At 67.5% G+C, this 24,549-nt stretch overlaps 6 protein-coding genes across 6 annotated transcripts; 2 read left to right on the top strand and 4 right to left on the bottom strand.

Moving 5' to 3' along the window:
* Positions 1-169: 169 nt before the first annotated feature.
* Positions 170-3,123, bottom strand: PFL1_05058 (uncharacterized protein; the record flags this gene model as incomplete). The annotated part of the gene is made up of 2 exons (XM_007882587.1): positions 170-1,357; positions 1,483-3,123. 2 exons carry the CDS (start codon positions 3,121-3,123, stop codon positions 170-172), a joined length of 2,829 nt encoding a protein of 942 aa, XP_007880778.1.
* Positions 3,124-4,281: 1,158 nt separating this feature from the next.
* On the top strand, positions 4,282-10,100 carry PFL1_05057 (uncharacterized protein; the record flags this gene model as incomplete). The annotated part of the gene is made up of 2 exons (XM_007882586.1): positions 4,282-4,846; positions 4,984-10,100. 2 exons carry the CDS (start codon positions 4,282-4,284, stop codon positions 10,098-10,100), a joined length of 5,682 nt encoding a protein of 1,893 aa, XP_007880777.1.
* A 577-nt stretch (positions 10,101-10,677) lies between these two features.
* Positions 10,678-12,509, bottom strand: PFL1_05056 (uncharacterized protein; the record flags this gene model as incomplete). The annotated part of the gene is made up of 3 exons (XM_007882585.1): positions 10,678-10,705; positions 10,839-10,992; positions 11,159-12,509. The coding sequence occupies 3 exons, from the start codon at positions 12,507-12,509 to the stop codon at positions 10,678-10,680; spliced, it is 1,533 nt and encodes a 510-aa protein (XP_007880776.1).
* A 1,109-nt stretch (positions 12,510-13,618) lies between these two features.
* Positions 13,619-15,667, bottom strand: PFL1_05055 (uncharacterized protein; the record flags this gene model as incomplete). The annotated part of the gene is made up of 1 exon (XM_007882584.1): positions 13,619-15,667. One exon carries the CDS (start codon positions 15,665-15,667, stop codon positions 13,619-13,621), a length of 2,049 nt encoding a protein of 682 aa, XP_007880775.1.
* Positions 15,668-17,413: 1,746 nt separating this feature from the next.
* PFL1_05054 (uncharacterized protein) lies at positions 17,414-21,538 on the bottom strand (the record flags this gene model as incomplete). Its single annotated transcript, XM_007882583.1, has 1 exon — positions 17,414-21,538. The coding sequence occupies one exon, from the start codon at positions 21,536-21,538 to the stop codon at positions 17,414-17,416; it is 4,125 nt and encodes a 1,374-aa protein (XP_007880774.1).
* Positions 21,539-23,540: 2,002 nt separating this feature from the next.
* On the top strand, positions 23,541-24,065 carry PFL1_05053 (uncharacterized protein; the record flags this gene model as incomplete). Its single annotated transcript, XM_007882582.1, has 1 exon — positions 23,541-24,065. The coding sequence occupies one exon, from the start codon at positions 23,541-23,543 to the stop codon at positions 24,063-24,065; it is 525 nt and encodes a 174-aa protein (XP_007880773.1).
* Between the last annotated feature and the right edge of the window lie 484 nt (positions 24,066-24,549).

Raw genomic sequence — 24,549 nt, 5'->3', positions numbered from 1 at the left:
GAGAGAGAGAGAGAGCGTCCGTCGAGCGAGAAAGGAGGGACATCGAGGATGGGATTGACGCTCCCCCTGCCTCGCAGAGCACGGCGTCGATACAACTGATGAACTGAGGAGGTTACAGCTCGCGGCGGGCCAGCAAGCCCGCATCGTCCCCTGGCCATCGACACTGCCTTCACTCGACATTGTCGAGGTCCAGATCAGCGTAGACGCTCTCGGTCGGTGTCTCCCACGCATGCCGGGCCTCGTCAAACATCTGGCCAAACGCGTACTCGAGCTTGGACCGTCGCTCCATGGCCGCCGTCAGCGCCTCGGGCAGCTGCGGTCGGACGGGGCCATTGTAGTTGGCCGCCGACTGCGATGACTGCGCGTCGCCGCTGCCAGGGCCCAGGCCATTGAAGCCCTGCGACTGCGACAAGGCCGCTCCGTTGGCGCCGCCTCCGCCGTCGTCTTGCTGGTGGTGCGATGCGCTCGCCCCTCCTCCACCGCTGCCCTTCTTGCGCTTGCCCAGGCTCGTCTTGATCTGCCGCAGCCGCTTGTTCCAGCCTGCCTCGATTTCCTTTTCGACCGTGTTGAGGCAGATGACGTAGTCCTGGTACGCCATCCGGTCCACGGCGATCTGGAAGAGGCGCGCCTTGCGCATGCCGTTGATCTTCTGCTGCCGCGCCAGCGCACGCTGCACCATCCGCAGCGTCGTTGAAATCTCGTCGTCGGCCCGGCGCGACCAGTCGACCTCCTCGTCGGCGCCCAGCACGTCGATGGCCTTGAGCTCGCGCTTGATCCGCTCCTCAAATTCGACCATGTCCTGGTCGTGCAGCAGACCTTCGTAGGCAGTGTCGAGCTCCCCCTCGGCATCCTCGTCGCCGCCCTCGTCGTCATCATCGCCGTCGTAGGAAGGTCGCGCGATGTCATTGGCGAGGGCCGACGAGGCGCCGGATTCCGCCCCCGGGATTGAATCGCCCCCGCGCCCCTTGGGCAAAAAGGCCGACACCAGCCGCTCGGTCAGCGGCCCGCTCCTCGCCTCCGTGACCGCCTCGGACCCAAGGCCGAGGTGCTCGTCGCTCATCTGCTTGGCCTTGAAGTGGGCTGGCGGCGCGATATCGAGGTCGACCTTGCCGTTCGCGTCGCCGCCACCGGCCTTGCCACCAGCATCGTGCGAGAGCGCCGCAAGGTCGACGGGCAGCCCGGTGCCGGGTGCGCCCAGACTGATTGACGGTGTCCTCGAGTGGCCTGGGGCCGAACCAGAGAAGGGTGTCCCGTAGAGATCGAGAGCCGTGCTTGCAGCCAGCGCGTCCTCCTCCTCCCAGACCTTCTTGTAGTGGCGGCCGAGGGCAGGCATCTGGAATGGCTCGTTATCGTCTGACTACAAGTCGGAGACCAAGAGCGCGGGCACGAATCGAGAAAGAACAGGTCAGCGTCCATGCCAGAAAACTGTGCCAGGCAGCTCTGCCAAGCCGTCACCTGTGACGCAATAAGCGGAAGACTCACCTTGCTCGATAGCCACGCCAGGTCATCCTCGGTCAGCGTCTTGAAGAAGGCATCGGCATAGTTGTAGAACGTGGTGATGGGCGTCTGCTGCTGGTCGCGCCCGCCCCTCCTTCCGGTGGTAGCTTCCTTGACCAGGCTGGCGCCGGGGCCTACGCCAGGCGTGCCCGGCTGGGCGCTCTCCCGCTCAATCAGCCGATCTCGCTCACGCTCTCGCTCCTTCCAATCTTTGTTGGCAAAGTCCTCGTTGACCTCGCTCGGATGCGTCGGGTAGGGGCGGGGCAGACGCGATGCAGGCAGCACCGGCATGTACGACTGCGGCGTCCTTGCTGGCAGCTCCCATCCGGGAGCGGGACCCGCCGAAACCGGAGGCAGCATCGCGGCCGAGTTCGCCAAAGAGGATGGCGGCAGCGTGTGCAGCGCCGCCGGCTGCGGAGTCGATGGGTGGGGCGATGGCGTGGGCATGATGCTGTTGCGCCGCGTCGACGCCGCCGTTGTCTCAGAGTCCTTGCGCTGAATCGCAGGCGAGGCTGTGGCCGAGGCGGCGACGGATGCCGCCGCTCCCGCCACCGAGTTGCCCGCCGGATTCAGCTTGAGACGCATGCCAAAGCCGCCGCCCGAAGACTTTGGCGTGCCTGCGCTTGCCGCCGCCGCCGCTGCTGCCGAGGATGAGCCGCCTCCGACTTCGGAACCTCTGCGTGATGCCGAACCCGCTTGGCCGCTGCTGCCGCCGCCGAGCCTGGCCGCTGCAACGGCAGGCGTCCCCGTCTTTGAGTGTGCCGCGGCGATGCGACCGGCACTGCCCGCCGCCAACGCTGCCGACTCAAAGTCGGACCCCGAGTCGTCCTCGAACGAGTCGAGGCCAGACTCTTTCCTCCTGCGCTTCTTCTGCCTCGTCCTGCCTGGGCGGCTGGGCAGCGAGTCTTCGTCGAGGTCCCAGTCTGGGTCGGTGCCGGCCACGCTGTCATCGTCGTCGAGTGCGGCGCTCTGGCCGCGCCCGTGCTTGGCTCTGGACCCTGCGGCGGTGCCGGCCTTTCCACCGACCGTCGGTGCATCCTTCCTGCCGTCGGCGTAGAGGCCGTTTGAGGGCCCGACCGTATGTGGAAGGCTCTCTCCGTCGCGTTCCCGCTTGATCTTGATGCGATGCCTCTGGGTGGCCGCAGGGTTCGAGGGCGACGCGTGCGCCGAGGGCGAGGCGGCCAAGGGTTCGGGAGAGGCGAGGTTGAATGCACGTTCCTTTGACTTGTACTTTGTGGCGCTCGCACCTGCTCTGGAGCTGGAGTCGGAGTAGAGGCTGGCGGTAGCGCTGGCGGATGGAGCGGCAGCGGTGGGGCTGAGTCCGGGGGGAGCGAAGAGGTCATGGGCGCTGGAGCTGAAGATGGGGCGGAGGGGGTCGTCTGCGCGGGCGTCGAGCCTGACGAGGCGTGCGGCGTTTTCGGACCTGATGCGGCCGAGGCTACGCGCCAAGTTTGAGAGGTCGTCGAGGGAGGGGATCGAGTCTGTTGATGAGGATGAGGCCAGCTGCCCGGGAAGAAACTGGCGGTAGAAGGGCGCGGTCGAGGCGGAGCGGGGCGTGCCCGGGATGGTGCCGCCGGCTTCGCGGTGGGCGCGTGCGCTCGAGAGGGACGAGTCCTTGCCCCCCATGGTGGAGTGACGTTGAAAGGAGGGGAGGGGGTTGGTGGCAGAGAGGCTGATGTCGATGTGCGCTGCGGAGGCTGCAAATATGGACGCAGCGACAAGCAGATGAGAGTTGCAGAGGTTGGTGCTTCAGGGCGGTGCTCTGGGGCGCATGTCGACCTGGGTGAATGGTGTACTGGCAGCTCGGGCTGAGGGAGGGTTGAAGTGCAGCGCAGGAGGTGAGCCCGAAGCGTGGCCGGCTAATTCCAAGATGGTGCGCCGGGTCGGATGCGAGGCGGTGATGGTGGTGGTGGTGGTGGTGGTGGTGGTGGTGACAAGCAGCGTGACGGCGGCGGCGTGCGGGGAGGCCTGGCCGGGCAAGCACGCGCGTCGGAAATCGGAGATGAGGCTGACGGTCCCCAACAACCAACGCGATGAGGGGGCTTTGATGGCGCCCGCCCGCCTGCTGGCTGCATGCACGCTTCGTCTGGACCCGGATCACCCGGCGCTGTCGATGCAGGCAGGGGCGCGCCCAGGCAGGTAGAGTTCAAGCAGCAGCAGCTCAGGCGGGCAGCAGGGCGGACAGGCAGGCAGACAAGCAGGCAGGCAGACAAGCAAGCGAGACCGACACCTTTGGCAGGCTGCGCCCGAGGCGGCGGGCCGGCGTGGGCGCGTGGGTCAAAGACAGGGGCTGCCGCTGCTGCCGCTGCCGCCGCTGGCACCCAGGCAGGCAGGCCAGAGGCAGGCCAGAGGCAGGCCAGAGGCAGGCCAAGGGTGGAGGTCAACACCCTGCCTGCGATTCGATTCAGCCTCAGGGGCCAGACGAGGTCGAGGTAGGGGAGCAGCAGCTTGGCCTGCCTGCCTGCGCCTTTCTCTGGTGCTGCCCGCTTGCCTGTTTGTCACCTGCGTCCAACTTCGACGACGGCGACGACGACCAACGACGGCGACGCCCACCGACGCCACCCCTGGCCTCCTCCTCCTTCTTCTCCCTCTCGTCATCCTCCCCAGTGGCCTCCTCCTCTTCCTCCTAGCCTTGCCATCAACGGCTGACCCGCTTGCCCCCGCTGCTCGACCCTGCCAGCCCGCCCTCGCAAGCATCCACAACAGCAAGCAGGCCATCCTCGCACGCCCTCGCATCGTCATCGACGACTGCCACGACTGCCACGAACCCCACCAGTCAGCGCCATGTTCGCACCGCCCGTACCGCCCTCGGGTAGCAGGCCAGCATCCGCAGCCTCGCACCACCCTCCCTACGCTCACCAGCCTTACGACCTGCCACGATCCCCCATGCACAACGACCCGCCAGCCAGCCGCTCAAGGCACAACTCGTACTCCTGGAGGCCCGACGCAGGCCTCCCCCCACCGCCAAGCCAGATCGACGACCTCGGCGACGACCTCGCACACCGACTCATCCCCTCCCCTGCTCACCACCACCACCAACACCAACACCAACACCATCACTCCCACCATACTGCGCCTCATCGCTCCAGGTCGCGCTCCCCCGCGCCCCACTCACCCTCGCGCTACGACCTCGAGTTTGGCCACCACGACGACTCGTCTACCCACCACGACTCGTCGCCCATGCCCCTCAACTCGGTATCCAAGCACCCCAAACTCAAGCTTGAAGTCGTCCTCGCCAGCAACATCTACGAGGCGGGAGGAACCATCAGCGGCCGCCTCGAAATCACCTGCTCCACCAGCCAGAAGCTCCGCCTCGGCGAGATTGCCGTAGAGCTCGAGGGCATCGAAGGTGAGTAGTGCCCTGCACATGCACCGTGGCCCTTGCTGCACCCACTAGCGGCCTTGTTGCATCGTCTGCGCACCGTTAGCGCCCCTAGCCTGCTGACCCCCCTTTTCCTCCGCCACCTGCCCGCCGCCCCGTCACAGAGCTATCGTCGAGGGATCACGCCGCCACGCAGCTCTTCCTCTACAACCGCACCCTCTTCCAGGGCGAGCACCTCCCTCCCTCCAACGCCGTCCTCCCCGCCGCACCCCACAATGGCTACTGGACCGCGCGCAAGGGACGCACCACATTCCCCTTTAGCTTCCGCCTCCCCTCGACGGCGCCCTCCAGCGTCGCCTTCTCCGGCAACGCCGCCCTGCGCTACCAGCTCAAGGCCTCCGCCCAGACATGGTGGAACGACGAGAGGACGGTCGTCACCTCGCGCCGCGAAGCCTTCGTCGTCGAAAAGTGGTCCGACGAGTTCGACGAAAAGTACCGCCAACCCGCCGAAGCCATCGGCGACACCCGCCTCTTCATGGGCGGCCACGGCGCCGTATGGCTCGAGGCGGGCGTCGTCGAACAGCTCTTCTGGGGCGGAGGCCAGGTGCTCATCCGCTGCGGCATCAAGAACAACACCAAGCGCCAGGTGGCGGGCATCAAGGTCGCCCTGGCCCGCCGCCTCATCTTCCCAGTCGGCAGCGCCGACGGCGCCCATGACCGGCCCGATCAGGTCTCGCTCGAGCCGCGCATCACCGAGGTGGTCCACGAGCAGCACTTCAAGGGCCGCGAGTACGAGTTCCCCCCGGGCGAGGAGGCCGTCTGCAACGTCGCCGTCGACGTGCCCCGCGACCTCCGCACCATCCGCAAGACGCGCCTCTTTGAGATCCGCATCTTTGCCCTCGTCAGCCTCGTGCTCGGGTCCTTTGCCAAGGATCTCACCGTCGAAATCCCCATCTACGTGGCGCACACCGCCAGCGTCCAGAAGCCGGCGCGCGCCGATCTCGACCAGCTGCATCCGGACCCCGCCCGCGGCAGGATCCCAGACCGCCCGCATTCCGTGGCCGGCCACACCTCTCACCATCATCCTCACCATCCACACCACGGCCACCAGCCGCATCAGCACGAGCACTTCCGCGACCACCCGCATCACCAGCAGCATCATGCCCCGCACCATGATTACGCCCAGCTGCTGGCTGACCCGCAGATGGCGGCAGTCGAGCAGCATGCCGCAGACAGGGGATGGTCTCCAGCTCCGGTCCATCCCGGGGGCTTTACGCAGATGCCATCACGACCGGCGAGCGCCGCGCGGCCGGGCATCATTCAGCTGCCGAGCAGCCCGCAACCGTTTTCGTTCTCCAACGTGGCACCCGGCCAGCTCGAGTGGAACCCCGCCGCCACCGCTTGGAACCCGAGCCAGCTGCTCCAAGGCGCTGCGATACCGCGCTCGGCCAGTGCTGCCCCCAACTTGGGCTACCCGGCGATGCAAGGCGCGCCTGTGCTTTCAGCGGCTCCACAGGCCCCGATGCAGTGGCAGCAGCCGGGCGCCGCTTCGCCACAGCCTCTGGGCTGGCAGCCTCCACAGCGGTCGTACTCCGTCTCGCCCGGGCCCATCTCGCCGGCGATGCAGCAGCAGCCGCCGCCCCAGAGTCTGGTCATGGCGGCGCTCAGCGTTGCACCCACCGCGGCGGCATCGTCGCACCTCTTGAACCAGCAACCCAGACGTGCATCCGGTCCCGGCTCCTTTGCCGAGGGTGCGGAATCTATGGGCGCCGGCGGGTGGTCGCCGCAGCCACCGCAGCCGCAGCAGCCGTCCAGCTTGGCGTCCGCGTCGCAGGAGCAGCTCGCGAGGATGCCCGAGCCCGGCGCGACCCCAGCCCCGGCCCAGAGTTTGGACTCGGCGAATCTGGCCCAGGCCCCGCCGCAGCCTGGCTACGCGCCGGATCCTCTAAACACCGGCAGCGGCGGCGGCTTCGGACCCGGTCCAATGCCGCTGGTCGGCCTCGCCACCATAGACGAGGATGGCGAATCGCAGGCCGGCACGGTCAAGTCGATGGCCGCGCTCGGCACCCTCGGCAAGCCTCAAGGCAGCCCGAACGCGGGCAACAGCGTTTCTAGGAACGACATCGAGCAGTTCGAGGCAATGGCCCGCGCCGAGGAGGACGAGGAGGAGGTCAAGCGCCGAATGGCGATGCTCGGCATGATCCCCGACGAGTCCGCCTTTCGTCCTCGCAAGGCAGGACCGGCAACCCGCGATCTGGCGCGAGACAGCTTCGACAGGTCAGACCAGTCAGCGCCTGACGCATCGACACGAGCCCACGATGTCGCGATCGCCAAAGAGGCTCAGAGCCTGCCAAAGCCTCCTGTCCCGTCCGGCAAGAGCCAGGCTGCGGCCTCGTCGTCGCGACCCCGCGCCAGCGACATCTTCGCGACGGCGCAGAAAGCCAGGGGCGAAGGCCAGGACGCGCAGGCTGCGGTGGCCGCCCTCGGCGACGGCTCGAGCCCTGCATCGAGAGCCGAGGCCGAGCCGTTCTCGTCCTTACAGCGCTCGGCCGAGCGGGAGCGGGAAGCCTCGAACGCGTCTACCAGGACCGTCCGACCCGACGCCAGCTCGCCGCCGTCCGGCCGCAGGTCGAGCCTCTCGCAGGGCAAAGGCCTCAGCGCGCTCGAGCACAAGCTGGAGCGGTCCACGACGCCAAAGATCACGGCTTCGCCGTCGATGCCGGTCATGACGCTGGCCAACCTGGGCCACGACGATGACCGACGATCCAGCAGCCCGCTCACCTCACCCGGCAAGACAGGGTCCGCCCGCTCGCGCAAGGAAAGCAGCAGTCTGCGAGCCGCGGCCGCGGCCAGGGAAGCGGCGCTGCTGGAGAAGGAGCGGCGCGAGGCCGAAGACGCCCAGCGGCGGCGTGCACAAGAGGAAGAGCGTCGCCGCACCGAAGAGGAGCGAGCGAGGCTCGAGGAGGAGCACCAGGCCGCCGCCGAAAGAGCCAAGGCGGCCGAGGCAGACCGCCGCCGTCGCGCTGAAGAGGAGGACCGACGCAAGCGAGAAGCAGCTGCCGCTGCAGCCGCCGCCGAGGCCGAAGCAAAGGAAGAAGAGGAACGCCTCAGCCGACAGACGCAGAGGCAGATGCAGCAACAGCAGGAGCAGGAGCGAGGGGCTGCCGAAGCCGAGGCGCGCCGCCGGCAGGAGGAGGAGCAAGAGGCCGAGGAGGAGCGCCGTAGGGCGCGCGAGGAGGCCAAGCGCGCCGCCGAGAGGGAGAGGATTGCGGAGGAGGCCAAACAGGCCCGCGATCGCTCCGAGGCGAGCCGGACGCTGCAGAACATCCCGGCCGCGCACAGCAGCAGCAGGAGCCGGACAACCGACGGCCGCCCGCTCTCGGCGTCCGCTTCGCCGGCGCAGAGGCAGGCAGCCGACGGCGTGACGCAGCACAGCGCGCTCAAGAAGGAGGCGGCCAGCCGCGTGGCCGGTTGGCTCTCGAGCAGCAACTCGCCTAGCCCCTCGCTGGCCGAGACGCCCGGGACGCCGAGCTGCTCGGTCATCTCGATGCTGAAGAGGGACGATGCGGGCTCCAGCAAGCTGTCGTTCCCGGTGCGCTCGCCGTCGCAGGTGCGCAACCCGCTCTACCAGTCTCCCACGCGCTCGTCGCCGCAGTCGTCGTCGACACCGAAGGCGGCCGACGGCGAGAACGCAGCGGCGTCTGCGGCCATCCCGCGATCCTACACGACGGCCAACATCGCGTCGTCGTCGGACCGTCCCGAAGGCGCCTCGCGCGAACGCGCAAGGTCCTATGTCCACATCGACGAGCCTCTTCCGGCACTGTCGGCCGAGCTGCGCGCCTTGGTCGACAGCTCGGACATCCAGCCGGCTCGACGGGCCGGCACGGCCCTGCGCGACCATCCGATCAGCCGCAAGATTTCGACGTCGTCGGCGCAGGCGGCTGACGCGAGCCACGAGGCCCGAGCGGTCGGCAGCACCTCGGCGTCCCTGTCGGCAAGCACCCGGCGCGATCGTCACACCTCGCTTCCGGCGTGGCCCAAGCCTGGCCTCCCGAACATCGGCAGCGGTCGGACACCGCTGCCGGGCCTGGCGACGCTCGACCAGAGCTCACTGCCCGCTGCCAAGGCGGCGGCCACGACGACGACGGCCACGGCGGGACCGAGCGTCGTCAACAAGGCCCACGTGCAGCCTCGGCGTTCGGTCGACATCTTTTCCGGCGCGGACCGCGAGATTGTGGTGCCTTCGCGCGTCGAAAAGACGCTCAGCGTGGCCAATGCCGCTGGTGTCGACGGCGGCCAACCTTCTGGGACCTCGGGCCCTGGCGGCTACGATGCTCGGTCGGCGCGAGGCGGGCGCGGCGGACGGGTGGCGTCGGTGGCGCAACTGTGGTCCAGCATTGCAGGCGACACGGTGCCCGATGCCGGCAGCGTGCACGATGGTCCCTCGCCGCCGCCCCCGTCTGGCACGTTTAAGCCCAAGGCGCGGCGCACGTCTGCCGTCGGCGGTGCGCCTGCGCTCGACTTTAGCAAGAGCAGCAGCGGCGCAGGCGCCAGCGGCAATCGCAAGGGCGCCGTGACGACGATGGCGGCCGCGTTTGCCTCGCAGGTGTCGAGCGGTGGCAGCTCAAAGCCCGAGAGCCTCAAGAGCGGTTCGGCGCCGCAGTTCCTCAACACGAGCGCGCCCAAGCCCGTCTTTTCGAGCACGAGCGCCACGTCCGTATCGCCCTCGCCGTCGGCGTCTTCGGTGGCGTCGTCGTCGTCGGTGTCTGTGTCGATGTCGGCCTCGACCTCGACGAGTGCGCGCACCGGAGGCGAGCGGCGTCCGCTGCCGCAGCCCAAAGCGAGCACGCTGCTGGGTGGCGCGCCCGTCTCGGCGCCGCGGCTGGTCCGACCGATCCCGCAGTCGCCTTCCAACTCGTCTGTCGCCTCTGCCGCCTCTTCCTCTGCTGCAGCACCACCGGCGGCGGGGGCCGGACGAGAAGGGTCGGCGCGTACGCGCAAGATCAGCAGCGACCTCCTATCCACCTTTGACCGACCGCCGCAGGGTGGTGCTGGTTCCGCCGCCCCGAACAGCGGCAGCAAGGTGGCGCTGGACTCTACGATCCTGGATGCGCTGGCGCACCCGCCGCCGACGACGGCGAAGCGGACCTCGGTCGTGGGCGACGAGAACCTGCGTCTGCCCATCGCCGGGGTCGGCGAGGTCAAGATGAGCGGGAGGGGCACCACAAAGGCCATCGGGTCCAACAAGCTCCGCGACCTCAAGGCCGTCTGGGGCAACTAGGCGGTCGCCGGGCCCGGGTCCGCTTGCCCGCTGTTGGCCCCTCTTACCTTGCCCCGCCCCGCCCCACCTCTCTTGGCTTGGCTCGGCTCGGCTCGGCTCGTTTGCGACGACGCAGTGCGGAAGAGGGGTGAGGCTCCAGACGTGCCGGAACGCCACGCCCCCCCTCGCCCGCGGGACAATGGTTCATCCTCTTCCCTCTTTCTTCCTCTCTCCTCGTCCTATCTCCGCCCCCCGCCCCCTTTCAGAACTGGAATGGATAAGACTGTACGAGAAAAAGGACCGAGGCGATGAGATAGTGGTGTGTGGTGTAGTGTAGTGTAGTGTGCTGGGGATAAGGCAGGCGGGCTCTCCCGGTCCGTTCTCGTCCGGTCCGTTTGACTTGATGGCGTGCGGCATACGGGCATGGGTTCCGTGGAATGGTGAAGCCGGGCGATGAAGGTAGGCAGGCAGGCAGGTAGGCAGGTGGGATAGATGGTGTTGCGTGGCGTCGGAGACGTGGCGGGTCGATGGGCGGGTATTGATCCCCGCCCCCGCCCCTGCCCCCGCCACCATTTCGAGCCCTGACCGTCATACGAACTCAGTCGACAGTAGCAAAGAGGATGTACCTGATCCATCACCCGAATCCCAATGCAGCCACAGAGGGAAGGAGGAGAAAGCGAAGGAGAAAGCGAAGTCAGATGGAGGTGCGATGGCGAGGCCGGTGCTGATGCGAATGCGAATGCGATGCCCAACGCTCACCCTTTATCGGCGAGCACGCCGCGGTCGCGGATCAGCGTCGTGTACTTGAGCACCCACTTGGGCCGGAGCGTCGCGCCGCGATGCGGCAGCGGGTGTGGCAGCTCGTCGTGGAACTCGTTGAGTAGCGTCGGCAGCGTCCGCGCCGGTAGTGGGTCTGCCACCAATCAGGAGCGGAGCGCGAGCGGAGCAGGGCGCGGCAGAGCAGGGCAGAGCAGAGCAGGACAGGGCGGAGACAGGTCAGTCCCTCGATCATGCATGAGCCCATACGTCGCCCCGTGGGCCCGCACCGGGACCTCCAGGCCTCGGACGCTCGCACTCACCTCGTCGGTCGCTGTGCGCAATGAGGAGCATACCCTCCTGCTCGCACCACGCGCTGAGCGAGCGGTCGAAGCCGCACGGATCCGTCTTGACGTTGATCGTCACCACCCTCGGTCTCCGCGAGGCACACGGGATGCTGTACGGCGCCAGCACCGTCGCCTGGTCCTTGGACAGCGTCGGCTGCATCGGCGGCGCAGCGGCGCCTCCCGCCGCCGCCGCCGTCGTCGCATCGGCACCGTTCGCCTTGTTCGTCGTCGTCGTCGTCGTCGTCGAAGGGATCGCTGCGCCAGGTGGCGGCTGCGGTCGCTGCTGTTGAGAGGGCGGCAGCGGCTGCAGCGGTGGGTCGAGGATGCTAAAGAGGTGGCTGAGGCTGGGCTGCGAAAAGTCCGACAGGCCCAGCGAGAGGAACTGCGGATTGGTCGAGATCGAGTGCCACACCTTGGCCACCTCGCCGAGCGCCTGCCTCTGCTCCTCTGACGCTTCGCCGCTGCCGTTCGAGAGGGTACCGTTGATATCCTGACCTCCGCAGCCGCCGGCGCCGGCGCCAGTGCCACAGGGTGGGGCGCGACCGCCGCCGTTGGGCTGGTCGGGGCGAGAGTGGGTGCGCTGCAGCGCCCGTGCGCGCAAGCCGTCGAGGTCGAGGGTGGGGAAGGCGACGATAAAGGTATCGAGCGTGATGAGGCCCGTCGTCTTTGTGAGGCGGCCAAAGGCGTCGTCGATCCACTCTGGCGGGAAGCGGTCGCCGCCGGCCTCGGTGTTTTCCGAGAGGTAGAAAAACTTGCCCGTGATCTCGTAGGCGCTGCGCAGGTCCGGGCTGCACGGGTCGGCGACGGGGTTGTTGATGGTCGACGGGTTGGGCAGCGTCAGCGTCGAGGTGCGCTGGTCCCACAGGTACGAGACAAAGGGTCGTTCCGGGTCCGAGGTGGGGAAGAAGCCGGGTCGTGCGCGCAGATGGCCGTTTGCTGTGGCAGCAGCAGCGTCGTCGGTCGAGGTCGAGGTCGAAGCGGCTGCCGCTGACGTTGAGGCTGGCGCCGACGGCAGGGACTGGGACTGGGACTGAGACTGCGACTGCGACTGCGATGCCTGAGTGCGGTCGTTTGTGTAGGTTGAGTCAGAGGTGGACGGCATGGTTGCGAGCGGGTCGCAGCCGCCGCTGTGGCCGACGGTGTGGAGGCCCCAGTCGTCGTGGTGGCCGTCGAGGGCAAAGTGGAGCGTCTGGTGAAGGGCGTGGGCCAGCTCGCCGTCCGACGAGGGCTTGAGGGAGCGCGAGACGTCGTGGGTGTGGACAAAGAGGGAGCGGAGGGGAGCTGCAGCTGCGGCTGCGGCGCCTGTCGCCTGCGTCGCCGCCGTCATGCTTGGTCGAAAATGGCGGTGGTGAGCGAGATGAGGGTGGTGATGAGGGGGATGAGGGTGGTGCCAGTGGTGTTGATGACGGATGGCGGTGGTGGCGGTGGTGATGGAGTCGACAGGCCACGACAGCGTGTTGCCGCGTGGGAGCAAGGCTGGGCTAGGGCGAGGGATGAGGGAGCGAAGATGGTGGTGGCAGCAGCAGCAGCAGCAGCAGCAGCGAAGACGGAAAGCGCGGACCGACTTTTTGGCTGGCCAACCGATGGGCGCTTGGCCGCTTCGCTTTGGCAGAGAGAAGAGACGTTGGTTGGGTGGCCAGGGCGCGAGGCGCCAGCTCGCCGGTTCAAAGAGAGGGTCAGATCAGGCTGGCGAACAATGCAGCCTCGGGGGTCCCTCTCTGTCGGATCCCTTGGAGCAGGCAGCGATGGGATGACGAGCCAACGTAATGCCTCGGATGGTTGGTCGTCGTCGATCCTGATTGCGGGTTGCGGTTGCAACCGGGGGGCCGTCAGTCGAAGGGGGCTCCCCGCTCTTTGTCGCCCTTCTCCCCCCACGGCAGACGGTCCGAGAAAAGCAGGACAGGCAGGCAGGCAGGCAGCAGGCAGGCAGGGGGGAAAAACCCCGTCGCTCTCGGCGTTAAGGCCGGTCGCGCGAGCGAGCGAGCGAGCGAGCGAGCAGGCAGGCTCACGGCCGTTGGTGCCTCCTGCTGCTGCTGCTGCTGCTGCTGCTGCCACCACCACCACCTCGTCACGCGCCCAGCCACGCTCCCTCTCGCTCGCCCCCCATCAATATGTACAGATAGAATTGAAAACACCGAGAACCGCATCGCAACGCTGCGGACCGACAACGAAACGATGCCCAGTCCGTCCGTCATCAACATAAGATCGACGTCATGTACAAACGAACAAACGAAACGCAAGCAAACGCAGACCAGAGGCGTAGCGGCCCCCGTCCCGTCCCTGCTCTTCATCTCCTTTTTTTTCGGCGTCGTCTTTCTCTTTCTCCCTTTGTCTTGTTCCGGTGCTGAGAGCGGATCATCCGGGCCTGTCCTTGATCCAGAGCAATGTTCATGACGTGCATCGCACCTCGAGGTCGTTGTCGCGGTCGCTGTCGTATCAACAGATCAGGGGCGGTCCAGCGGCGCTCGAAGGCGAGGCGGCGATGGCGGCTGCCCCAGCACGCTCAAAGCAGATGGCCGGCCGGCGCCGCGACGCCATCCTCTTGCTGCGCCAGCTGCTGCCGCCACCGCCGCCGCCGCCGCCGCCGCCGCTACCGTCGTCGTACCGCGGCAGAATGACGCGGGGTGCCGAACGAGGTCCGAGCGAGGCTGCCAGCTCGAGGTTGGCCAGCAGCTGGACGAGGTCCGGTCCAGCTCGAAGCCGAGTGGCCGCGCAGGTCCTCGATGCCGAGCCGACGGCGGTCGCCTCTGGTCGGGACGTGCGAGGAAAGCGCGCCATCCGGACCGTCGCGACGCCGTCGTCGTCGACTTCGACCGAGGCCACGCGCGAGGCCGCCAGCGAGACCAGGTCGGCCAGGCTGCGGCCCCGCAGGTGCCCGCTCTCCTCGTCTTGGGCCAGCCAGGAGAGCAGGCGCAGGCAGTCGTCGTCCGAGGCAATCGAGACCTCGACGCGGGCATCCTCGCGATGCATCCACCGGTGCAGCGCCTCGAGCGGATCCTCGGTCCAGCCGCCTCCATGCTTGCCGGCGATCGCGCCGGCGATCGCCTCAACCTCAGCCTTGGTCGCGGTCCGTCGCAATCCGGCGCCGGCTGCGCACGGTGTCGCAGCGGCCGGCGAGTCTTGCTCCTCGTCGTCGCTGCTGTCGCTCTCCGAACCCCTCTCGGGATCCTTGGGCTCGGCCGCCGCCTTCAAGCGCGCAGGAAGGAAGCCGAGCCCCAGGCTCGTCCGCGCCGTCACCCGGCGGATGATGATGCTCTGGTCGGTGGGCAGCGAGTTGTTGGCCGCCCATTGGAAACCCGCTCCCGCCACGCCATTGGCATCGCGGGTGGCGCTGCTGCCGCCGCGGCCCTTCTTGCGGAATGTGAAGCCGCCTTGGCCGGCACCGTCCACCTGGACCTGCGCATCGACCTCCATGTCGGCGTCGCCGCGATCCACCGAGGGCGAGGACAGACTGCCGGGCGCCGGCGCAGTAGGGAAGGGCTGCGTGCCGCTCGACTGCGACACGGGTCGGTGCGGCCCTCGCTGCGATGCGCTGAGCGAGTGCGACCACGAGCCCCAGAAGCCGGTCCTGGCCGAACCAAAGACTTCAAAGTCGACGCGCGCGCCGCGGCTCGAGTCGCACGAGACGCCCACGCCCCAGTCCGAGGTGCGATCCTGGCCGTAGACGAGGGCGAGCTCGTCGACGTCGATGTCCTCGGCCTTGCCGTAGGTGGCGTGGATCCAGTTGCGGTGCGTCTTGACATAGGCCTTGAGCACGCCAATGTGCTTGAGCACCGAACGCTCGGTCGGGTCGCGCGGGACCAGGATGGCACCGTCGCCGCCGGACGTCTCGAAGCTGATCTTGCCGCTGACGGGTGCGCCGGGGACGCTGGCGCCGAGGCTGAGGCCGAGGCAGCGGTAGTTGGACGACATGCGCGGGCCCATGTCGAACAGCTTTGGGGCTTCCTGATCCACCTCGAGCGGCAGCGGGGGGCCGGGTCCAGCGTCGGGGGGTGTGCTGGACCGGTTGCTTGGCCTGGGCGAAGGTCGTCGGCTCGACAGCGACGTGGGCGGGCTCAGCGGCGAGAGGATGTCCGCGGCGATCCGCGGCGAGCGTCGAAGGGCGAGGCTCGAGCTCCGGCTGTCGGTCGGTGGCTCGGATCCAGTCGTCGATGAAGCCACGCTGCTGCCGCCACGGCCACGGCCACGGTCACCGCCGTCTACGTCCATGTCGTCGTCGGCGCTGCTAGCCGCTCCACCGGCGACGCTCGCGAGCGAGCTGGAGCGGCTGCGGGAGCCATCGGAGCGGGTGGCCAGCTCGATGCTCGCCGCATTCGACAGGGTCAAGGGCGGACCGTCGATGCAGTTGAAGAGCGTGTAGAACGTGCCATGCCGGAGGTAGCCGACGTCGCCCAGGCGCAGCGGCGATGGGTTCCACAGAGGCAAGCCTTCGCTTTCGCTGTAGAGGCAGGTGGCGTAGATGTCGGCGTAGCTCGGCCGCGGCATGCGGTCCGACGGTCGACGCTGTGCGGAGAAAGGGGGGCAAGAGAGGATGGACCAGGCCTCGCCTCGCTCGACTCGCCTCGTCTTGACTCGACCTGACTTGCGGCGGGCTCTCGGGAGGGGGTCCCCCTCACTTCCTATGCGCCGAGGACCAGGGAGCACCTGGTAGGAAGTAGGAGGGGGACTGCGTTCGGCTGCCTCCGCCCACCACTCGGACGTTTGGAGCTTCCGAGTGGCCTACGAAGGGTGCTTGGGGGTCCGTTACCGGTCCCGATGGCAGCCGAGGATGGTAGTGAGGCCTATCGCCCACCGCTCTTTGTCGCGGCCTCTCGTTTCCTCTTTCTCTGTGTCTCTGTGTCTCTCTTTCGTTCTCTGTCTGACTCTCTGTGCTCTGCGATCGGGGTGGCCGATGAGGGTGGAAGAAGGGGTACCGTGTGTATGTCCTCTCTGCGCCGAGCTGCGGGGGATGGACCTGCTCTACACTATGCGCCTGGAAGGTCTGTTTCTCTCTCTCTCTCCTTTGGAGTCGTGGTGAACGAGGAAGAGGTGGTCAGAGAGAGCAGACCGAGTGGCGGATGTGTACGGTGAGCGGGCGGGCCCCACCCCGTCGGGCAGAGGGGGACGGCACCCCTTGCTTTATACCCTCGAGGCTCTTTGCTCGCGAGCGATCAGAGAGAGAGAGAACGAGGGAGAGGGACAGAGGTACGAAGGAAGAGGGCAGAGGGGCAGGAGGGGGGCTGGAGCAAGGCCAGCGGGCGGATGGGAGAGGTGCAGAGGAAAGGTGCGACGCGGCCCCCGGACCAGAGGCAGGCGAGCAGGTCGGGTGGCGTCCGAGGTCGATGCAGTCGCCGCTTTGACTTGACCTACAGCATCGATCATCCGCCCGTCTGCCCGCCTGCCTGTGGATGCCTGCCTGTGGCTGTGATGGCCGGCGGGATCAAGGTTCTGCGCGGGCGCTAGAGGGGCATAAGCGAGCGGAGCATTCAGCTAGACGCGGAGCAAAAGCTTTGCCGCCGCCGCCAGACACGCCGCCGGACAGTATCGCAGCGGCGTCGCATCGTACACCTCGTTATGTTCCTCGTTTGGCCCTCGCGCGCATGCAGGTCCAGTCTCGAGGTAAGTTACGGGCGCATCCAGCTCGCAGCTCATACCAGAGTAGCCACCGCGGAGAGTGGGCACTCGGTGACTCGAGCGCGTGCACCCCGTAACCAACTTAGCGGCGGGTGGATGGATGGATGGACGTTGGGAGGCCGCGAGCCGAAAAAAAGACAGGCAGGCAGGCAAGTGTTGGTCTCGCCAAGCGAGCGAGCGAGCCGCTTTCGACTTGATGACGCGCGCGTTCTCACGGCAGCCTGACCTCCCAATAGAGCGTTTCGACGGGATACCCATGCATCCTACGCAGTATTGGGTGATGCTCGCAGACCAAGGCGGGTCTCATACGGGTCTCTCAGTCTGATGTAGGCGACGAGGGGGAAGACAGCATCGCTCCGAGCAACACATTGTGGGGTTCCGGTAGCATGCAGAGCCAAGGCGGGCGGACGGCCACTCACACGGCGCACAATCGCGGCCGTGTGGCGGCAACAGGGGCGACTGCGAACCTCAACATCTGGCGTAGAAGCGCCCGTGATTCGTCAACCGAGACCGACTCTCTCTATCAACTGGCAGCGTACTAGTCGGCAGCGCACGAACTGGCAGCGCACTGACTGGCCGCGAAAACCGACCCGTGCGGGTACGACGCCGCGACCCAACTCAGTACTCTGGCCCACCACGATCGCCCGGGGCGTGGTCCGGGTTGTTGAGCATGCAAAAGTAGTGGAGCACGGCGCCGCTGAGCGGCTCGACGGCGACGACGGCGTTGCCCAGCCGCTTGTGGCAGCGCGGACAGGTGCGCATCTCGCCCACCTTGACCCGGCGGCTCTGCAGGCGGCACAGGGTCTCGTCGACCTGGAGGTCGCGCATCGTCTGGATCTGGCGGATCACCTTTGCCTCGTTCTCCCGCCGCGTCTGGTCGCGCAGGTTGAGCCGCACAAAGCTCTCGAGCGACTGCAGCGAGACGAGCGGCGGTAGCAGCTCCAGTGCGCTGATCAGGTCGATCCGCGATGCATTGCGCTGGATCAGAGATAGCGCAGCCTCCAGCTGGTGGCCCTCCGATGAGGAGGAAGACGACGGTTGCGCGGTCATCGCCGCAGCCGATGCAGTCTTGCCCTCGCCAGCGCCGCCGCCGTTTGGACGAAGGTAGACCTGCAGCAGCGTCAAAAAGACGCCCTCGTCGGCCTTCCTCCGCTGCTCGTCCGTCATGTCCCTCTCGCGGCCCCGGTCACCGCCACCGGTGGAGGTGGCCTGCCGGCTGCCGCCCTGCCTCGTCTGCGTCTGCGGCTGCCGTGGCTGCAGTGCCTCTTGCGGAGTGCGTCCGAGGTAACCCAGCGTGGCTCGACGCAGCCGCTCCGCCTCGTCCAGCCGCTTCCGCGCGCTCCACACATCCCGGCAGTAGCCCTCGGCGCGATCGAGGTCCTTGAGCTTGCGCACGTAGATGCCGAGCGCGCCCTCGTGCTGCCCCATCCGACCCAGCAGCAGCGCGCGCGCCTCGAACATGTCCCGGTCGTCGTCGTCGGCGGGCACGCGGCCCAGGATCAGCTCGGGCCGGTACTGCGACGAGCGTCGCAAGAACGCGAGCAGCTTGGCCATCACCTCGGACCGCTGCTGCTGCCGCTGCCGAGCCTCGTCGCCATCGGCGCCGCCCTCGCTGTGTCTCCGTTGCGACGATAGCCGGTTGGCCTTGCGCAGGTAGAGCCGGATGAGCTTGTCGTGGAATTCTGGATCGCCCTCGTCGAGGACGTTGATGATGTGCTCGAGATACGTCGCGCAGAGGTCTTCGTCAAAGCGTTCCAGGTCGGCCACGACGTCGCTGCGCGGCAGCGACGCCACCTTGCCCGTATCGGCCATGAAGATCTCCATGCCGAGCTTCGGATCGCGCTCCAGGACCCAGTGCGACGCATCGAGGATCGTCTCGATAAACTCTGGGCCGAGGTTCTGCAGGTAGCGGATCGTCGGCCCCACCTTTTCCTCGTCGTCGTCCTCGTCTTCGCTAAATTGGCGGAGCAGGTTGAGCGCCTTGCCGTGCATCTCCTTGCCACCGTAGAGGGCGATGAGCTCCGACAACTTCTTGCGCTCCTTGAGGAGGCCTTCGACCTGCTCCACCTCGCACCAGTTTTCCACGCGGCACAGCGGGCCCACGAGCGCTGGCTTGGTCTCGAGGAAGGTCTTGAAAAGGGCCGTGTCGACCGTCTGAGCCACCGCCATCAGCTCGCCCTTTTCCAGCTGGCCCAGCGGCTTGTTGGGCAGCGAGAGCAGCCAGTCGCTGTCGTGCTTGATCTGCGACATAGTCATGTGGTCCTTGGACTCGAGGTGCGGCAATGACTCGAGGATCGGCTTGAAAATCCGCCGGCGATCCGCGAGGAACCGGCCCAGGGCGTCGAGCGACTTTCGCCGGATATCTTCGGCAGATGTTCCCGCAGCAGGCTCTTTGCCCCTCTGCTGCGGCTGTCTCGAGTCCCGCGTCGTCCTGACAGAGCGGATCGACGCCGTGTCGGCGTTGTCGGACTCGCCAGCCAGGGTCGATCGCCCTCGAGCGTCCCTGGAGGGGCTCGGTGCAGGCGCTGGACTCCCTCTGCCGGGTGATGGCGGTGCGGATGGCTCGCCGATGATGCTCTGCGGTCGCATGCCGGTCAGGAGCGCGCTCAGCTTGCTCCTCGGCGTCGGCTGAACGATCCCGGCGTTGGCGCTGCGACCCGCTGGCGACGACGACAGCGAGCTTGTCCCTGTCGTCGTCGCCGCGGAGGGCGGCTCGATGTCGGCGACTTTTGCCACGTTGGGTCCGCCGAAGATCGGCAGCCACTCGTCGCGGCTCCTCGAAAGGTCTCCTGCGACGTTGGGCGGATAGAGGGCGAGCACCTTGGCCGGGTTCATCTCGAGCTCGGTGAAGATCTCGACGGCCTCGTCGAACCTGTTCTGCGAGAAGAGATAGACGCCGTAGAGGCCCTGGACCAGCGCTCGCCGCTCGGCCTTGTCCTCGAGGATGACCTCGTCGACGCTGTCGAGCAGCGCCAGCGCCTCCTCGAACTCGCCCTTTTGCAGCAGCTCGTCGATCTGCTGGCTCCAGCCGTGCATGTCGAGCCGCCACACGGTGCTGCCGTCCCTTTCCTGCGCTCCGCGGTCGGTGGGTGAGACGACGACGTAGATGGGCGGCTTGTTCGAGGCCGACGTGGTGAGCAGGCGGACCGAGGGTGGGGCCGAGTAGCCGGGCGGCGATGTCGGCGAGAGAAGGGGCGGGAAGCAGAGGGTCTGCACAGCGATCAGCGTGCTGGCGGATCGCACCTGCAGCACGGGAAAGGCGGCGTTGGGTGCCGACGACTGCTTGAGCGATGGCACTGATCCCCCGGGCAGCACCGCAAAGACGTAGGGCTTGGCGTACGCGACCTCGTCTGGCGCGGCCGGCCATTCGATGCCGTCGCGGCGGGTGGGCTTGCCATCGGCGCCAAAGAAGATGCCGGCATGGTCCCTCATCACCAGCACCTCGCCACCGTCCATCTGGACGACGGTCGACTTGCCCTTTCCCGCCATGCCGATATAGCCGCCCAGACCGCCGAAGGCTGCACCGAGACCGCCACCGACGCCCGAAGACGCCTGGCCCGAGCTCCCGGACGTTTCGGATGCGGTGCTGGGCAGATCAAAGTCGCAGACGTCCCACACGTCGGGCCCTTGGGCGGTGAGGTCGACCAGAGGGCCCGAAGAGGAGCTGGGAGGAGGCTGGGCGTGGACCTCGCGGCGTACGCTGGCGCCGTTCTTGGGCCCTTGCGAAGCCGGGTGCGTGAAAGCCACGGTCGACTCGGACGCCAGAGGGACGGAGAGCACGCCGAACTCGGAGGCGTTGTAGCCCATGAAGAGCTTTGTCGGCGTGGGAAAGGCGAGGTGGCGCGGCGTGTGGGCGAGCGGGACCTCGCGCGTGTCCCAGAACTCGCCGTCGACCCAGCGAAACAGGGTGACCTTGCGCTTGGAGCCGACGGCGAGGACGGAGACGAGCGTCATGATGCCCTCGTTGGGATCGCCGGTTGCGTTGCCGGCACCGCCAGCGCCTCCGATGCGGGCTCCCTCGACGGCCCGCCTACGCTCCTCTTCCTTGTGCTTGATGATGGCGTCCATGCCGCGCAGGCTGGCCGACTGCCAGCCTCGAGAGGGAGAGTCGGGCAGTCTGGCGCGGGTCCTGGAGGCTGAACCGCCGCCGACTGTGGAGCCGGCGTCGAGGGCGGCGCCTGGGCGGAAAGCTTGACCAAGGGTGCCGGCGCCACCAGGTGCAAATCGGGAGCCACGGATGGAGGCCATGCCTCCGAGAGGGCCGGGCCCGTAGTCGGGCGCGCGGGAGGCGAGTTGTTTCTGGATCGAGGTGTCGATGGCAAAGGTGAGGGCGCCCTTTGTCTGTGCGAGCTGCATCTGTGGGCCGAGGGTGGAGAGGTCGTGTAGTGAGACGTAGCCGTCGGAGAGGGATACGAGGGTGTTTGTCTCCTTGATGACGCCGAGGCGCTCGATGGCGCGGCGCGAGAAGCCCTTTGAGACCTGGATGGGCTCCGAGACGGAGCGCGGCTGGATCGACGACGAGTTGCTGAAGGACGAGTCGCCGGGGCCCGCATCGCCGCGTTGACGGCCTTGCCCTTTGGCGTCGCGGGTCTCTGCGGTGGTATTGCGGGTTGCATCGATGCGGTAGACGGAGAGGTTGCCGGTCGAGGAGCCGAGGAAGAGTTTTGCGCCGTGGACCAGGATGGCCTCGGGCCTGTCGCGGTAGCCTTCGAGGAGCGGGACGCAGTCGAAGGCGGTGTGCATCGTGGCGGGCGGCGCGCGGCACGGGGACCAGCGCCGTGGCGTCTTCAGTCGTAGCGTGACGGATCGGAGGAGGTCGAGGGGATGGAGCGGGCGATGGCGGTGGTGGCGGCGGTGGTGGTGTCGAGCGAGGCGAGGTGGCAGGCGTCGGCAGGTGGACCCCTCTGTTGGCCTCCCCCGGTTGCATGTGGAGTGCCTGCCAGGCCAGGCCCGTGCCCTCGGTTGGCCTCATGTCGCGCTGTCGGGCCAGACCTTGAGAGACTGCAGCACCTGGCTGCTGCCAGTAGTCGCGGGTTCGATCCGCCTAGGCTCCGCTTTGCTTTCTTTCCCCGTCCTGGGCTGGATCCGACCCCGGCCACCCCGGCGCGGCCTCGTGCTGCACAGCTCGACGAGCGCCTCTGGTCCGCCCTCTGGCGAGTCAGCCTGACTCGATGCGCGGGGGGAAGGCCTCGAGGAGCATGAGCGGGCAACAGGGCAGGCACAAGCAACAGGGCAGGCAGGCAGGCAGGCAGACAGGCAAAGGCCGAGTTTGTGTCGCCGGCAATTTGGGATCGGTGGTGCATCCGCGCGCCGACGGAGAGTTTTCCCTCGCCGTGCGTGGGCGGGCGTGGGTGGCCTCGTCTGCCTCGCCTTGCCTGCCTTTCTTGCTTGCTTGTCTTTTCAGCTGTCTGTCCGTCTGCGCCGCATGGCATGGCACAAGGACGAGCAGAGGCAGGCGAGAAGACACGGATGGAGCCGACAAGCAAAGACGCTGGTGGTGTGCCTGGCCCTGGCCTGGCCTGGCCTGGCCCTGCTGCGTGGGTCGCATGGCTCCCACGCCGTCGTGCCGCCCCGCCGTTTGTTTCCTTCCTTGTTGAGCTCCCGGCTTGCTGCCTTCCTCTTATCGACGGCAGGGTGCCTGGACTCGGACGAGGGCCGCGTATAAAGAAGCCGCCTGGCCTGGCCCCACCTCGTCCTCGATCCCGCGCCACCGCATTGTCTTCCCTCCCCTCCTCCGTCCTCCCTGGCGAACCCTTCACGCCCCTCTGCTCCCCCCTCTCTCTACCCTGCCCCGCCACACTCTGCCGCCATGCTCGAAGTGAGCCAGGCCAATGCTCTCGTCTACTCGACCCTGTGCGGCTTCATGCTGGTCGGCCTCTTTGCAGGCTACCGCGTGAGAAACACCGTCGACTTCCTCAGCGGCATCCGCACCCAGAGCGGTGAGTTGAGCGTGACCGTGCTGCCTGCTACTCGCCCCTCGCTTCCTCTCACGCCTGCCTCCCCCGCACACCTCGATCCACCGCAGCCTTCCCGCTCTGCCTCAACTGGATCGCATCGAGTTAGTATCCGACCGCCGAGGGAATCGGCCCAACTCTCTCCCCCTTCAACCATCACAGCCCATCGCCCTCCTCAACCAACGGGTAATTGGCGCTCCTCGCTCGACGGCGGTGAAGATGTCGGCCCCACGGCTCCATCCACGCCTCGAATGCAGGTAGCAGCAGCAGCAGCAGACGACAGAGGATGCGACATGGTCGCTCAACTGCTCGGTCGGTACGTCCCAGTCCTCCTTTGCGCTTTCGGGTCTCGGTTTCCCTATCTCCCTCCCCTCCCACACATAGCCTCTTGCCGATGCCTCGACTTTCTTGGGGCGGCGTCGTGGTGTTGGGCGTAGGTGGATCTTTTGGGGACGTTGCCGCTCCTGCTCCTGCGGCCGGGCGTCGCGAGAGCGCAAGGCAAGGCCAGAGCGGCCCCGCCGGCGACCTTGTCCTTCCGCTCGCGGCGACTGCGTCAGCCCCTCTTTGTCCCTGCTCGAGTCTCTTCACCCTCCGCAAGGAGTTGGGAAGACGGCAGGGCGACGAGGGGCTGGCGCCCGAGTGCTGACCCTGCTCTTGCCCGTCCGTCCTCGTCATTGCAGCAAGCAGGCGCAAGGCTAGCCGAGGGTTTTGGTCCTCGATTCGTGGCCTCTGCTTCACCCGAGCAGGACCGTATCGGGGTCGTCGCCTCCCTCGACCGCAGAGAAGCAAGGATGCAACTCCCCGCCCTCCCCTTCTCCACCGCGCCGTCCCAATCAATTTCATGGCAACAGCTACGGGTGCTCGCAACCTTCGACCTCGGTGGGCTCCGCCTCTCCCTCTCTGCTCGACTCGACTCGAGCAGAAGGCGTGGCGAGGCTACCGTGCGTCATATGTCGTTGGCATTTCGCTTGTCCCGCCCCCGTTCTCGCCAGGTGCTCGGCGGCCATTCCGACTCCTGCCTCGTGCCGTCAATGGCAGGGGCAGGGTTGAGATGGCCCGGCTGCTCCGAACGAGCGGAAGCGAGGCAAGCGGAAGCCGACGACAGGGGATGCAGGGCTGAGATACATACCGTCATCGTCCGGACGATTCTCGACCTCGGCCAAGCGGCACGGCCCGTCCTCTGTCGCGCTCCCGTTCCCTGCTCCGCTGGCCCCCTCGCGGGCGAGCGTGAGCGGGGGCAACAGTGGCGATCAGCGAGGCGGGCCGTGGATCCTGCGACCGCCGAGGGTCCGAGTGTCCGGTACGATAAGACCTGATCGAGCTAAGACTCGCGAAGGGAATGCTGCACGCCAATTACTCCGTCCCCCTCCCGTTCCCACCCCTTTCCCTCATCACCCCACCGCCCTCTTTTGCTTCTTCTTCCGGCCCGTCGCTGCTGCTTTCGTCGGTCGTTGCACACAGCTCCGCACGAGGGGAGGAGTGGCGGGCGAAGAGAGCATCGATGGAAGCCCCTTCCTCTTTCGCCGCTCTGCCCCTGTTCCGGTTCTGCGGGGCGGGCTCCCGAGTCGATGCGGTGGCCCCAGTGGCGCGGCACGCCCGCCTGCCTCTCTGGGTGTCGCTGCAGCGTCCGGGAATCCGTCCCGGTCGCCCTCGCCGGCAATACTCACGCCCATGCCCACCTTGTCTTTCCTTGCTCCCGCCTCCCCTCCCCCCCCCCCGCACCNCNCNCNCGCNCNCTCNCCTCNCNCNCGCGCGCGCGCGCGCGCGCGCGTCGCGCGCGCGCGCGTCGTCGTCGTCGTC

The sequence above is a fragment of the Pseudozyma flocculosa genome (assembly GCF_000417875.1).
Source record: "Pseudozyma flocculosa PF-1 unplaced genomic scaffold scaffold00017, whole genome shotgun sequence".
Lineage (NCBI taxonomy): Eukaryota > Fungi > Basidiomycota > Ustilaginomycetes > Ustilaginales > Ustilaginaceae > Pseudozyma > Pseudozyma flocculosa.
The sequence above is the reverse complement of the archived record's forward strand: the minus strand, read 5'-3'. Positions and strand labels throughout refer to the sequence as shown.